The sequence below is a fragment of the Anthonomus grandis genome, chromosome 6 (genome assembly GCF_022605725.1).
Source record: "Anthonomus grandis grandis chromosome 6, icAntGran1.3, whole genome shotgun sequence".
Lineage (NCBI taxonomy): Eukaryota > Metazoa > Arthropoda > Insecta > Coleoptera > Curculionidae > Anthonomus > Anthonomus grandis.
The window spans coordinates 18,505,116-18,518,732 of NC_065551.1; the positions used below are offsets into that span (position 1 = coordinate 18,505,116).

At 30.9% G+C, this 13,617-nt stretch overlaps 1 protein-coding gene across 1 annotated transcript in view; it reads right to left on the reverse strand.

Moving 5' to 3' along the window:
• The window catches only part of LOC126737289 (nose resistant to fluoxetine protein 6-like), a 47,893-nt gene that overhangs the window by 31,479 nt on the left and 2,797 nt on the right, over positions 1-13,617 (reverse strand). The window contains exons 3-7 of the mRNA XM_050442120.1: positions 4,685-4,899; positions 4,560-4,633; positions 4,427-4,501; positions 4,213-4,334; positions 3,937-4,127 (exon numbers count right to left, since the gene is read on the reverse strand). Of these exons, the coding sequence (XP_050298077.1) occupies positions 3,937-4,127; positions 4,213-4,334; positions 4,427-4,501; positions 4,560-4,633; positions 4,685-4,899 (677 nt within the window). The remainder of the gene's footprint in view (positions 1-3,936; positions 4,128-4,212; positions 4,335-4,426; positions 4,502-4,559; positions 4,634-4,684; positions 4,900-13,617) is intronic.

Sequence of the window (13,617 nt, forward strand, 5' to 3'; positions counted from 1 at the left end):
CCACTGTACGAAGTAGCAACCTGCTGACCAAGCTGTAGTATTATTATCCCTCATCCTCAGAGTCAAGGCAGTTTGCCTTGACTCTGAGGATGTCGGGGTCTACCATGTATTATATGTAACTGCGGCTAAAGCAATTTCAACTCTTCTATTATTTTGCAAGCAAACTCTCGGCCATTATCGCTTTGCAACATTGAAGGGGCACCAAATTGTAAAAAAATCTTTATTAGTTCTTGAGCAACTTCAGTGGCATGTTTTGATCGTAGAGGTCTTAGGCATATATACTTTGTCGCGTGATCTTGAAAATTCAAAATCCACTTGAACTCTCCATCAGCAATAGATTGTAAATCGATTAAATCTACTTGTCCTCGAGTCATAAAAAAATGAGTTAGAATTGGCTTCATCACAACTTTAGCTACAGTTTTATTTTTTTTTAGCTGGCAAGTTTCACAGGCTTTTAGAACCATTTCAATGCATGGCTTTGGGATGGAACAATTTTGTTGTATCAAATTAATCATTTTGTCTCTAGAGCCGTGGCCACAATTAACTTGAATATCTTTTAATCTTTTATAAATGTCTTCTGAAATAATATAAACAACCGGATCACCCTGATTCGATCCTTTTTGATCACACATGTCTCTCCATTCATTGTTACTATATCATATTTATTTAGAAGATAATACTCTCTTCCTGTTTTAGTTGTAAAATTTTATTTTTGGCAGTGATGATTTCTTCAGCAATCTGAAAATATAAATATGTTGTTCTTAACTAATTAAATTTTTAGTTTTCCATTATCGAATAGTAAGTATATGTCAATTTTTGGGTTCCAATTTTGACAATAAGTAGGAAATGAAAGAATTAATAGGAAGAATAAATTCTAATATAAACATTTTCTGTAAAGAGGCCCATAGACACTCAATATTATTGTGCAATGTGAGTTTTATAGATGGTATACCTAATTATAATGTACAAATTGCAAAAAAAACGTATTTACCATCTAAAAAAATGTTTTTCTTTAAGTTACGTTAAGTGTGCCATCCAAAATGTGGACAGATTTTTTAAAAGAAGTGTGCAAAATATGCTTTAAACTTATTTACATGAAATATTTTATAATTATTTTCATCCACTTTAAATCTTCCTAATATTATGTATCTGACAACCCCGTAAACTAATTTTGAAACATAACCTCTAAACGAAACCAATTTCGATATTTTATTATTTACCTTTTTTAATTGCTCCCCACTATACGGCTTTTTCGTAGGAAATTTTTTGTAAAACTCCTCGTAGTGTTTTGAGAATAATAATTCATTATTTGGTTCCATTTTGGCACCTACACTAGAGACTTGGACACACTAAGTAAACAAACCAAAACAAATTAAACACGGAAGCCGCTTTATTCACTATAAGCCGGCATGGCACTTCGTGAAGAGGCGACTGTTTAAGTTAGGCTGATTGTGTAATAACGATATAACATGATCTGGCGGAAAAAATTCACACTTCATAAAGATCCTAGGATCTTTGCGAAAAGGCGGATTTCACAATAGGACTACGACAGATATATTGTTTCTTTCGATAATAATCTGCTATATAATTTTTAATTAATTTTAAAAATTAATATTTAAATTATAAAATAAATAATTTTAAAATCTGTTTAATTTTTCTTTAGGAAACAGATACAAGTACATATTAAATAGGGATAATTCATCCTCTATTAAATCTATGTGTTAATAAAATGAGGATATTATTAACCTAATAAGAATGCCTTTAGATGTATGATGAGAAAATAGCACAAAAATGTTGACAACCTTTTCTTATCTGTTTAAAATTGGGGTAATTCAGTACTAACAAAATTCTTAAACATTTTAGATTAATTCTAATTTATATAATGTCTATTATAATAAATTATTCTATCTTAGGTATATCATTTTAAGTATTTTTTTTTCAGGAAAATTAAATTATAAACGTATTAAAGAAAAACGTTGTTTTATTTCCATTTGTCCAATTGGAGATATGTTGCACCCTATTGTTAGTAGATTATTCTCTATCTGATATACTGTCGTAGATTATTGCAGTAAATTAAGTCATTTAGATATGTAAAATAAAGCTGAAAAGTTTTATTTTTATTCAGATCAATATCTGATGCTAACACCTAATCAAAAAGGCCCTTTTCTCAATAAGTAATCTTTTTGAGTAGGCATTTGCTTTAGATATTACGATTAAATGATAACATTGTCAGATTAAATAAAATTTGATTTCCCGCCTTAATTTGGCCACGCCTTTCACCATTTTGTTTGGTCCAATTAGGCACGTCAAACTGTCAAGTTAGTTACATTAGTTGCCATTGCCAAGCGAGAGGACGCTAGGTGATTTGTCAGAAGAATTTCTATCAGTTTGTATGCAGCCACCACTTCTTTATATATTTGTGTTTTGTGGGAAGAATAGTAAGAATCCAAGGGTTACATCCCTATCATTACCAGAGAGTTCAAGAGTTGGTACCAGACGATTTTGTGCTGAGGGTCCAATTTTGTAAATGGATAATTAACAAGCCAAACTTGATATCAACAACAACAACTTGATACAAACATGATAATCCAAGAGCGACCAGCTTTCAAAGGAAGTTTTCAACAAATTTGTGGACGGAATTAATCGGGGACCAACTTATTGGCCCGATAGACTTACCCAACCGTTTCTCAACCAAATCTTACCTTTGCAAACTATTTAAATATGCTGGAACATAATCTTGAGCAGCTTTTTGAAGACGATCCTCTTAACATACGACAGAATTTAATATTTTAGCACGACGGAGCGCCTGCTCATTTTGGACGTAATGTTCGTCAGTGGATGGATATCCATTTTGCTGAAAGTTGGATTGGTCGAGGTGGTCCTATTAATCGGCCCCCTCAATTTCCAGATCTAACTTCAGTAGATTAAGAATAAATTTAAAGAAAATAAGGAGTAATAGGGCTATGGACTCATTGGGTTAATGAGATAAGGGAATATCCATTTCCTATTTTAAGAGCTGCTCGCGTAATAAGGCGTAGGGCAAGATGTCTCCAACAAAATTGCAACCACTTCGAACATTTGCTATAATTTGTTTTCTTTTGTTTCTTTGTCTTAAGCTAATAAGTTAACTTTTAAAATTTTTCTCAATTATTTACACATTATTGAAAATTTTGAAGTAAAATTTAAAACAAAGAAAACAGTTTTTGATCTTAAAATTAAGTATTTGTAATAGTCTTATGACCTGATGATTTGCAACATACATTTTCATTTTATTAAACGTGATCAAAGATACTTTATGAGTGTAGGTTGCAAAACATTTATGTCTGATTATTTCAAAAATGGGCGCTCCTATCGAAATAAGGCAAGAGCACGTTTTTTTATTAAAAATTATGATTCTTTTCAATTTTATTAACAAAATTATTCAAAAGTAGCTAGAAAAAAAGTTTTGCCGGTTAGTAACAACAACAGTAGTATACGATAAAAATTTCGAAAAATAACGACCAGGCGTTTTAAAAATATTAACAAAAACCATCTTTAATAGAAATTATAAAACACCCTGTAACATGAAAACGATTCACTTTTCAAGATTTTTGTATATGAAGTTTTTGTCTTATTTTTAGACAAAAATGCGGCTGGTAAAATATTGCGATGTAATTTTGGGACACCCTGTATAAAAACTTAATTAGTTTATGCAATTTTATACCTAAGACTTATTAGTACTGCATTAATTTTCTTCCTTTTCTACCTAAATTCCGTATTTGCCTCTAACTCAGAGTAAAATAATCATATTAGCAATGTTTTACTGAATATCGTTAACCTAAATCAAAACTGTAAAATTTATTCATAGCACAGCATATCGATTACTTGAAATACCAATAAATTGTGAAATATTACATTTAAACCCCTATTTATCTGCTATATTAAGTTAAGTATTACCATAAAACAACTATAGCCAGCGGTGGAGTAATCCTCATATACCGATAAAAGTAAAACATAAACCAGTTCACTCGGTTCTTCGACGATTCCTCAAAAAAGCCCACGCTAACCAACATACCGCTGACCATAAAAAATGTATCGACGCAAAGCGTTCCGCCGGTAATCGCTGTGCTCCGGTAATAAAGTATCCACTAAAACCCATATTTTTTATATTAAAAACTATAAAATCACACAAAAAAATGAAAAAAGCAAGCATAACATGGATTTTCAACTTACGTCCATGATGTGCAAACTGTTGATTACAGGAAAAAACATCATCATAAGGTATCTGTGCCCTATAATGACATAACAAGTGCTCATAAACCGTATTCCATGAACGCAATCTAGGTCGGAGGGCCCTAAGGAACCGTATTTTATTATAAGGGAAGTTTCATAAAGAGAGGCCATTTTGGCGCAAATGAACTTGAGAGTTCTTTTAAATAAGATTCACCTTTAGTGTTTTTTGCTAATATATTTCTGGCGTGTCGTTTTACTGAAAAAATCCTCAAAAGTGGCCTCTGTTCAGCTAAAATATTATTTATAAGCATAAGAAAATTAAACTTTACCAACGTATTTTTAAATACCTTTTTCTTTAGGAGTGTAGAAATCCATCAAAGTAAATATGGCAACCATTAAAATATAAACAATCAATCCCCCACTAAAATTAATACTATTTTATTTATTTATATACACATACCTATTTTCATACATCACTAAAAGCTCAGTATTAGTGAAATCTTTTATATCAGCCTGAGTGAGGCAATTCATCTCATTTAAGCCTACAGAAATGTTGAGACCCTCCGTTAAACCTTTGATTAACTTTTGGAAATGAGGCAATACATCGTTGACACCGCAAGAATCGGGAACGCATACAGACCAATCGAGGGTTGCGTTTTCCACGAATATTTTTACTTTATCCCATCTCTGAAACAAAAATTGAAAAATATGTGGAGAGAGGGTGTGAAGTAGCTTTGAAATTAGTCAGTTTTTAATTTAAAAACTCTAGACAGTTAAGCGCTTATTTGAAAATGACTAGAGTTTGAGTAAATGACTTAATTACAACAATCTTTATATATAATGTGATAAGCCTTTTGACAATTTTTTACTAATAGAGGTTCATTCTTACTGAGTATGTAGTTAGTAAACTTGATATCCAATAAAATAATTTATTTAACCACTTCTTTCTGACAAGCGCTTTTAAAATCTATTAAAAATGTTTTCTTGATTAATTCGGGAATGTGATTCTTTTAACAATTTTTGACCTATATGTACTTTTCAATATCATATTTATTTTAATATTTCTAGCTAAGTCTAACTAAGTCTTTTACTTACTTTGTAATAATTTTAACGATTTAAAATTAAATGTTTATTAATTATTTGAAACATTAATTTGATTTTAATTAATTTTTATTTAATTAATTTGAAACAACAAACAATCGACGCATCGCTTAATGTAGAAAATATTCAAATAATCATTTTTAGGTAAAATAATAATAAAGTTTCATCTTGATGGAAATACAAATTACTTTCGGTTAGTATTCCAACACCAATTTCATTCACACAAAAATATTTGGACTCAATAAACTTTTTTACCATACATTTTTACTGGTAAGTCGGTTTAACTTGCATCAATTTTTTTTCTTAGATGGAAAAATTGTTTACCATTTAAAATAATATGTCACACTATGAGACAATCATTTGACTTACCAAAGTTTAAATCGATAAAATGTCTTATATTACCACACATTTTTGCTTCTACATCAAACGATTTGGTTTTATTCGGTTCGGTTAGATAGGAGATTGTAGTCCCTTTAAAATGATGTATCACACTTAGAGCAGGCATTTTAAATACAAAAGTTTGAGATAAGTTGCTCGATAAAAGGTCCATTATGTCCAGACATTTTTGGACAGCATTTATGTACGTCAACCAATTTAATTTTTTTTGGCACTATTGAATAGACATATTAATTCTGCTTACAATGGTGGGGTGCGCATTTAACATATAAAAGTGAGTTATCTGGAGGTGAAGAGGAGATTGACAAAACTTTGTCAAATATAAAATTAAACCTCTGCCTGTATATCTAAGTTGACGTGTTTTTTTAAAAAGATATGTAGGGTGGTTAGTTTTGAAATAAAAGCATCGTATTTGATTATTATGTTTTTAACATTTTATGGCTGATAAGAAGTACTTCACTCAATAGCCCAAATTTTTTTCAATATTTTATTTAAAAAATATTTAAAATTGTCAACTTGTAATAATCAATCTGTAATAATAAAGCACTGATGATTGTTTTAACCAATTTTTTACTGAAAATTTTTTATTTATTTTATATCGATGAGGACCTATTTTCAATAGAATATTTTACTTTCTCTTTAAATTAGTAATATCTTCATAAAATTTGTAATAATTTATCAATAAATGCTTACGAAGATGATAAAGTTCACTAAGATGATTTTTTAACAATTTTTTACTCATAAATGTGTCCCAAATTAAAACAATTACTTTAAAAATTCGTAATTGACGAATCTTAAGCAATTCTAAGCATTCAGCAAAATTACTCTTTTAGCAATTTTTGCAGCTTATCAAGATCATAATATTTGATATGTAAAACCTCAATCACAACAATTATGTTATTAGTTTATAATTAACGGTTATTATTTAATGACGTCTCTTATTAATTTTTTGGTATTTACCCAAATCTTAGGTATTAATTTAGTTACTTAAAATTAAGAAGAATATAATATCTACATTGTAGAAATATTTTCATATTTATTGGTAGTCGATGAATTTTCACCCTAATTATTATAATTCTTTTTTAAGATTTTTTCTGATATGCGCTAAGTCATATAAAAATTATTTTATTTATTCATGGTAAATACTTTAAATTGATTATGGTTATATTTTTTTAAATTCATAGCTGATAAGTGTGTTTTTTAAAAATTTATTTTTTGTTTTAAATTCAGGTATACAGGGTGTTTCAGAACTATGGGATCAAACTTCTGGGGATTGTTCAGTGCAACAGAAGAATCCATTTGATTATAGGAACCCATGTCCGGAAATGCGTCACTACGCCACTACGGCCCTAAGACGCGTTAAAATTTATAAAAAATATTAATTACCTAAATAGGATCTACTGCATTTATTTTTACCTTTTGTACATGATACCATCACAACAATTGTTTAAAATCAACGCTTATCAATGTCAATTCTCAATGTCATGTTTGAAAATTTTATAGCTTACAATTGTTAAACATTTATTGCTAATGGAAAACTTTACCAATCAAGAATTGGCGGATATGCATTTGGCATACGGAGCAACAAACTGCAATGCACGAGCAGCATCACGGTTGTATCATGAACGTTATCCCGAGCGACAGCATCCTGGATACAAAAAGTTTATTGCGGTTCATCGGCGGCTCGCTGAGACAGGCATGTTTAAGACCAAGATGCATGATACTTTTGATCATGTAAGAACGTAAGAACGGTCGAATTTGAAGAAGAGGTGCTTCAGCGAGTTGCCGATGAACCATCAAATAGCACACGTGACGTCTCTAAGAATATGAATACGAGTAACGCTTCTGTCTGGCGGGTACTACACGAGCAACAACTCCATCCTTGCCAGTTCCAGAAAGTCCAAGGTATGACTACAGCCGATTATCATCCTAGAGTTCAATTTTGTCGATGGCTTCATCATTGCACAACCAAATTTTTTACGATATGTTTTGTAGACCGATAAAGCCTCTTTCACAAGAGATGGTATTTTTAATAGTAGGAATATTTTTCTTCAATTTTTCCAAGAAAACACCAGAATAGTTGGTCTGTCAACGTATAGACAGGCATTGTTGATGATTATTTAATTGGGCCATACCTTCTACCGGAACGGTTAACAGGACCTATTTATCTGCGTTTCTTGTAGGAACTTCTCCCAGAACTCCTCGAAGATGTTCCACTAAACGTTAGACAGCAAATGTGATTTCAGCATGACGGAGCGCCGGCTCACTTTGCTGTACAAGTACGCGAATATTTGGCTCAGCGGTTTGGGCACCCTTGGATTGCCAGAGGTGGAGCAGTTTCTTGACCTCCTAGGTCACCCGATTTAAAGTCGCTCGATTTTTTCTTGTGGGCACATGTAAAGTCTTTTGTCTACGAAACTCCAGTAGAATCAAAGCTAGACTTAATTGGACGAATAACAGCAGCATTTGAAATCATTCAAAACGAGGATCAAATTTTTAGTGTAGTCCGCCGAAATCATGTGCAGCGTTTAAATCGGTGTATTGAGGTTGGAGGAAGAAATTTTAAACAATTGTTGTGATGGTGTCATATACAAAAGGTAAAAATAAATGCATCAGATCCTATTTAGGTAATTAATTTTTTTTTCTAAATTTAAACGCGTCTTAGGGCCGTAGTGGCATAGTGACACATTTCCGGACATGGATTCCTATACTCAAATAGATTCTACTGTTACACTGAACAACCCCTAGAAGTTTGATCCCATAGTTCTAAAACACCCTGTATACATTTATAAATAGAGTAAGATAAAAAGAGCAACTTTTACTTATAATCCACAGTAATTCATAAATACTTTTTGATAAAAGTTTCTTTTAGTCAATAAACTATCGTAATTTTATATTTAGCAAGCTAATTATTTAGCAAAGTCTTTACTGATATGCGTTTGTCTAGATTATAACGATTTTTACTTAATTATAGTAAATGATGAAAACAATTAAGATTTTACCAAATTAGCGACCAATAAGCGTTTATTGAAATCAAAATATTTATTTTAATAGTTCGTCAAAATAATTCTTTTAACAATTTATGGCTGATAAGTACTTATCAATATCACAACAAAAAAAATACTTAAAGTTAGCAACTTTAAATTTTTTTAATATTGGACCAGTGATGATTTTGCTAACCAATTTTTTAATGATAAAAATTGACTGCTTAATATTTATCAATTTTTTTACAATTTTTAACACAAGTACTTGTTAAATTGAAACAAACCAACTATTAAAAAAATTCGTATCGATGTATGCTTACATTCAATAAAATTATTCTTTCAACAATTTCTGTTGGTTATAATGATCATAATAATTTTTATAATTTTCATTTATTGGCAGTTGTCTAAATAATTGGGAATATTTTAGTTATTGGAAATCAAGAAAAAGTTATATTTAGTTGGATGATATTTTAAATTACAAAAATTATTTTATTTAATAATACTCGCAACTACTCTCGCAAACGAATTTATTTGCTGAAATCATTTGTAATGTAATATAATATAAAAGAAAGAAACCAAAATTCTTTTTATTTGCAAGAAACTCCAAGAAGTAGTTCAGCTTGGATGGTGCTTTTTCACTAAATCCTTGCTTTATGAAAAAATAATAATGTTTTTCAACTACAACTACCTTACCTAGTTTTTATTTGATACATAAATATTAATTTACAATTTTATTTATTTTGTTATTATTATTTTCTTTTTTATTTTTATGTTGATTTTATTAATTCTAGATCACACAAACACACCGTCCTGTGCATTATAAAGATTTAATTTCTTTCATAAATAGAAAATACTTGAAAGCCTTAATATAATTTCGTAAAGGATTGTACAGGTAACATATAGTATACTGAAAATTTCTTTAAAAAAAAGCATAGGAGGTGCTAAGCAATGGTATTTTGTGATAAAAATAGAGACCATACATTTTGATTCTAGAATCCATGGGTAGCCACTTCAATTCAGGTAATTTATGTGAAAAATATCTATATTTCCTAATTCCATAAACGAATCTAATACAGGAATTTGGTACCCTGTTTTTAGTCTCTGTGTCATATGAATTACGAATATATTCATATAAATTATTACTCTTTATTATAAGAATATACTAATTCAAAGCCGATAAGTGCTCATATATTTATGCTCGTAACAAGTATTTGTGTAAGTCATAATAATTTTTATATCAATAGCGTAACCTAATTTTAAATTTAGTAAGCTAATAATTTTTATTAGCAAATTACTGATAAGCGTTTATCGAAATCATAACAAGGTTTAATTTACGTTTTAACAATTCGCGACCGGTAAGCGTTAAATTAGTTTAATTTTAAAGTCTTAAAGATAATTCTTTTTTAAATTTACGGCTGAAAAGTACCTAATAATATTACACCGCTTTTTTGATATCTTTAAAATTAGCAATTTTAAATTTTTGTGATAATGGACCAGTGATCATTTTTTACTGGTAAGAGAGCCCGGTGAGAAACCACCGCATACGATTTTTGCAAGGTGAATTGGCTCTGGCGGACTCAAATTTCGTCGCCATGCCAATGTGTCCGGTGTCCAGGATGGGGAAGGAAAAAATAGCATGGTGACCTCTCTTAAGTCGAAATATTTCAAAGTTAAAATAGCGTCATGCGCCAATATCTGCAAACAGACAGACCTCACATTTTTACTAGACAGCTTTCTACTACAGTCGAAAGTGAATTTGTAAACAACCAAGATTCATATGTCGTATCCTACGTAAGAATTCCACACTCGATTTAGGTACAACTTCGGACTCGCAGTCTTTATTAGAAACGATATATCTTGCCAGCGACGAGAAGCTCTGGAACCTCCAGGGCTTCATGTTATTTGGTTCACACTAACAACCGAAAGATCCCCAAAGTATTTTTACTTCCTCCACAGACTATCCAGAGATAAACACTGCAGAAGGTTTTTCACCATCTTGTTAATAAAATCGACCATCTGCAAGCAAACTATCCAAGTGCAGAGATTATTATTGCGGGGGACTTGAACGTCCACCAATATCAACTGGTTGACTTATTCTAATAGGACTGATGATGACGAACACCAAGCAAAAGACTTCGCAATTGGTATGGCCTAACGAAGCGTATGCGGAAGCCAACCAGAATTCTTAGAGAGATAGACAGGGAGACTTTGCTAGCCTTTGTTAGACGGAACCGATTCTGACTCGTATAATATTACTGTACATGTATTACTAGGAACATCAGATCATAAATAACCGCAACATGTAAACTTAAAATGAAAACTCAGTATCCACCCATGCCTGATCCGACTCTTGCCAAACATTTAAACTTTTTCTTCCTTCATTTACTTAAAAAAAAATTTGTGTTAGAGCCAATGATCCTTCACTTATCACAAATTCACCAAGGGCCAAGCTCTGCAAATCGTGTCAACTTTGTTACCTTGAGAAATGTGTGCCAGCAGCCAACCAATACCTAAAAAGACAAATATAATGAGACAATGAAGAACAAACTTCTCAATTGCCCAAATGGATCAAGATCGTTCTGGTCTGTAGCAAAAGCAGTTAGTCAAGGTTTCTGTAGGTTTCAAAAATTCCACCATTGACAGGGGAGGATAATTTCATTGCAATGACCGCATTAAAAAAGGCAGATTTGGTGGATCAGATGTTCGCATCAAACTCTACTGTAAATCCACAAGGCAAAACTCTACCAAGAAATGCTTCTTCGATAGCAGAGATAATCTTGCGTCACAGAGAGCTTCAGAAACTAAGTCTCACAGGCTTCAACACTACCAAGGGCACTAGCCCTGATGAAATACCGCCAAGAGTATTAAAAAAGTGTGCGGTGATGCTGACATCTTTGTGCAACTTGCTCTTCTGACTGGAAGAAATATTTTCCCATAAAAAAAGGAACTAGAGGGTGCCCATCAATTCCATTGATTTAGTCCCGACAATCACCAAGGTATTGAAAGCATATGTCAACTAGCAAATTTTGAAATAACTGGAGTCCATTAACATCATTAGCAACCGTGAGTATGGTTTTCGATAACACAGATCTACTGGTAATCTGTTTGTCTATGTCACGCATATTTGGACCGAAGCTATCAAGAAATATGGTGAATCTCGTGCAATAGCTCTAGATATTTTAAAGGCATTGTATTCTTACGGCTTAACACCAACTTTCGTTGCTTGACTTAAAAACTTCGTCGACAATTGATCCATCCAGGTTGTCGTTGATACACACAAAAAAATCCTATTTTATATTTAAAACTAAAACCACTCTTGGAAAAATTATCTTGAGATAACTGTAATTATGTTTAAATCTAATATAACAACATTGCATAAGATAAGAACTCCTTAATCTTATTTTCAAATGTATACTTGTCTTAAAATTTAAAGAAAATCTTATTTTAAATCAAAATAAATTTGTAATGGTTCAAGAACAAGCTATATTTAACATTAGGGAAAATATTGCAGTTAAATCAACTGTATTCTGGTTTTCTGTTGAAAGTGCTTACTGATCCATACACCGGTGTCGGATACACGTTGCATGGCTGCGATTGCTATCAATCAAAATGGAGGATATTTTAGTTGCGTTTCATATACCTATGTAAGTCCATTATTTAATAGCAAGTGTGTAGATACTATTTTTTTGATAAGGTCAGTTTGTTGGAAAAATACCGGGTGTTCTGGAATTTTAAATATGTTTTGTTTCGGATTTTAAATTCTTTCTTAATTGGAAAAAATTGTTTATTCCATTTTTAAATTTTCTTTCTGCATATAAATGCCTCATGGGGGATGTCAATTTAAAATGTTTTAATGCAAATTCATTCTCAAAACCTTAGAATAGAATAACATTTTTTTTGCTTTGAATTATTTGATCCACATATATTATATGGTATACCTACTGTATAAAAAAGAATAAATATTTTTTTAATGTTAATATGAGTTTTTGTTACCTAGACTTACGTTGTTATACGCTTTTATTCCCTAATGAAATAAAAAGCTTGACGACCTACATGTTATTATATTAATGTACGGATGGAGACTAAATTATAGGGTAAAATGAAATTATAATTCACCAAATTACCTAAATTTTAAATTACGGCTAACGTTATCATTTGTATTAATGGCTTAGTGACAACAAAAACTTAAGTAAATGCCATAAGATTTGAGTTTCTTTTTACCTAACTTAATTCATTAAACAGTCTATTGAAGAACTATTGAAAATTAGCTATAGTAGGCGAAAGTACATTTTCTTTTTTTAAATTGTATCGCATTTTTTAACTTTTTATATTCTTATTAAAATATACAAGCGTAACTATTCTTTGTAATAAAAACCTTAGCGTTTTGTTTGAAGATGCGTATTTCAAATTAAAAATTCTAGTTCCATTCTACTTAAGAATAGAACATTATTAATAAAGTATAAGCTATACTTATTTCAAGTCTAGTTACTTCTAACTAACAATACAATTAACAAATTGTATCAAAAGATTACTATTCTTAAATAAAGCTTTTATCCTATTGTAATAATATTTGCAAACGTGTTCTGCCGAGTATTGCTATACTAAGACAAAGATTATTAATATTTAAATAAAATGTAATTTTTGCATTGGATTAACACCAATACGTTTTCTAGAATGAAATTAGTTGTCATTGCGGATATATGAATCTAAGCTTATCTTCAGTCAAGATTATTAGTCTTAGTTATAGTGGAGATTTTTTTCCGTGTGGACACACAAAACACTCGCACTTTAAAAATATAACGTTGGTATCTTTCAAGATGGCTTCTTATCCCCTACCATTTTCCTATTATTTATCCATGATTTTCTCGACAAAACTTAATCCAATGACAGTAAATTGGTGTCTTCCTTCAAGTAGCCAACCAGA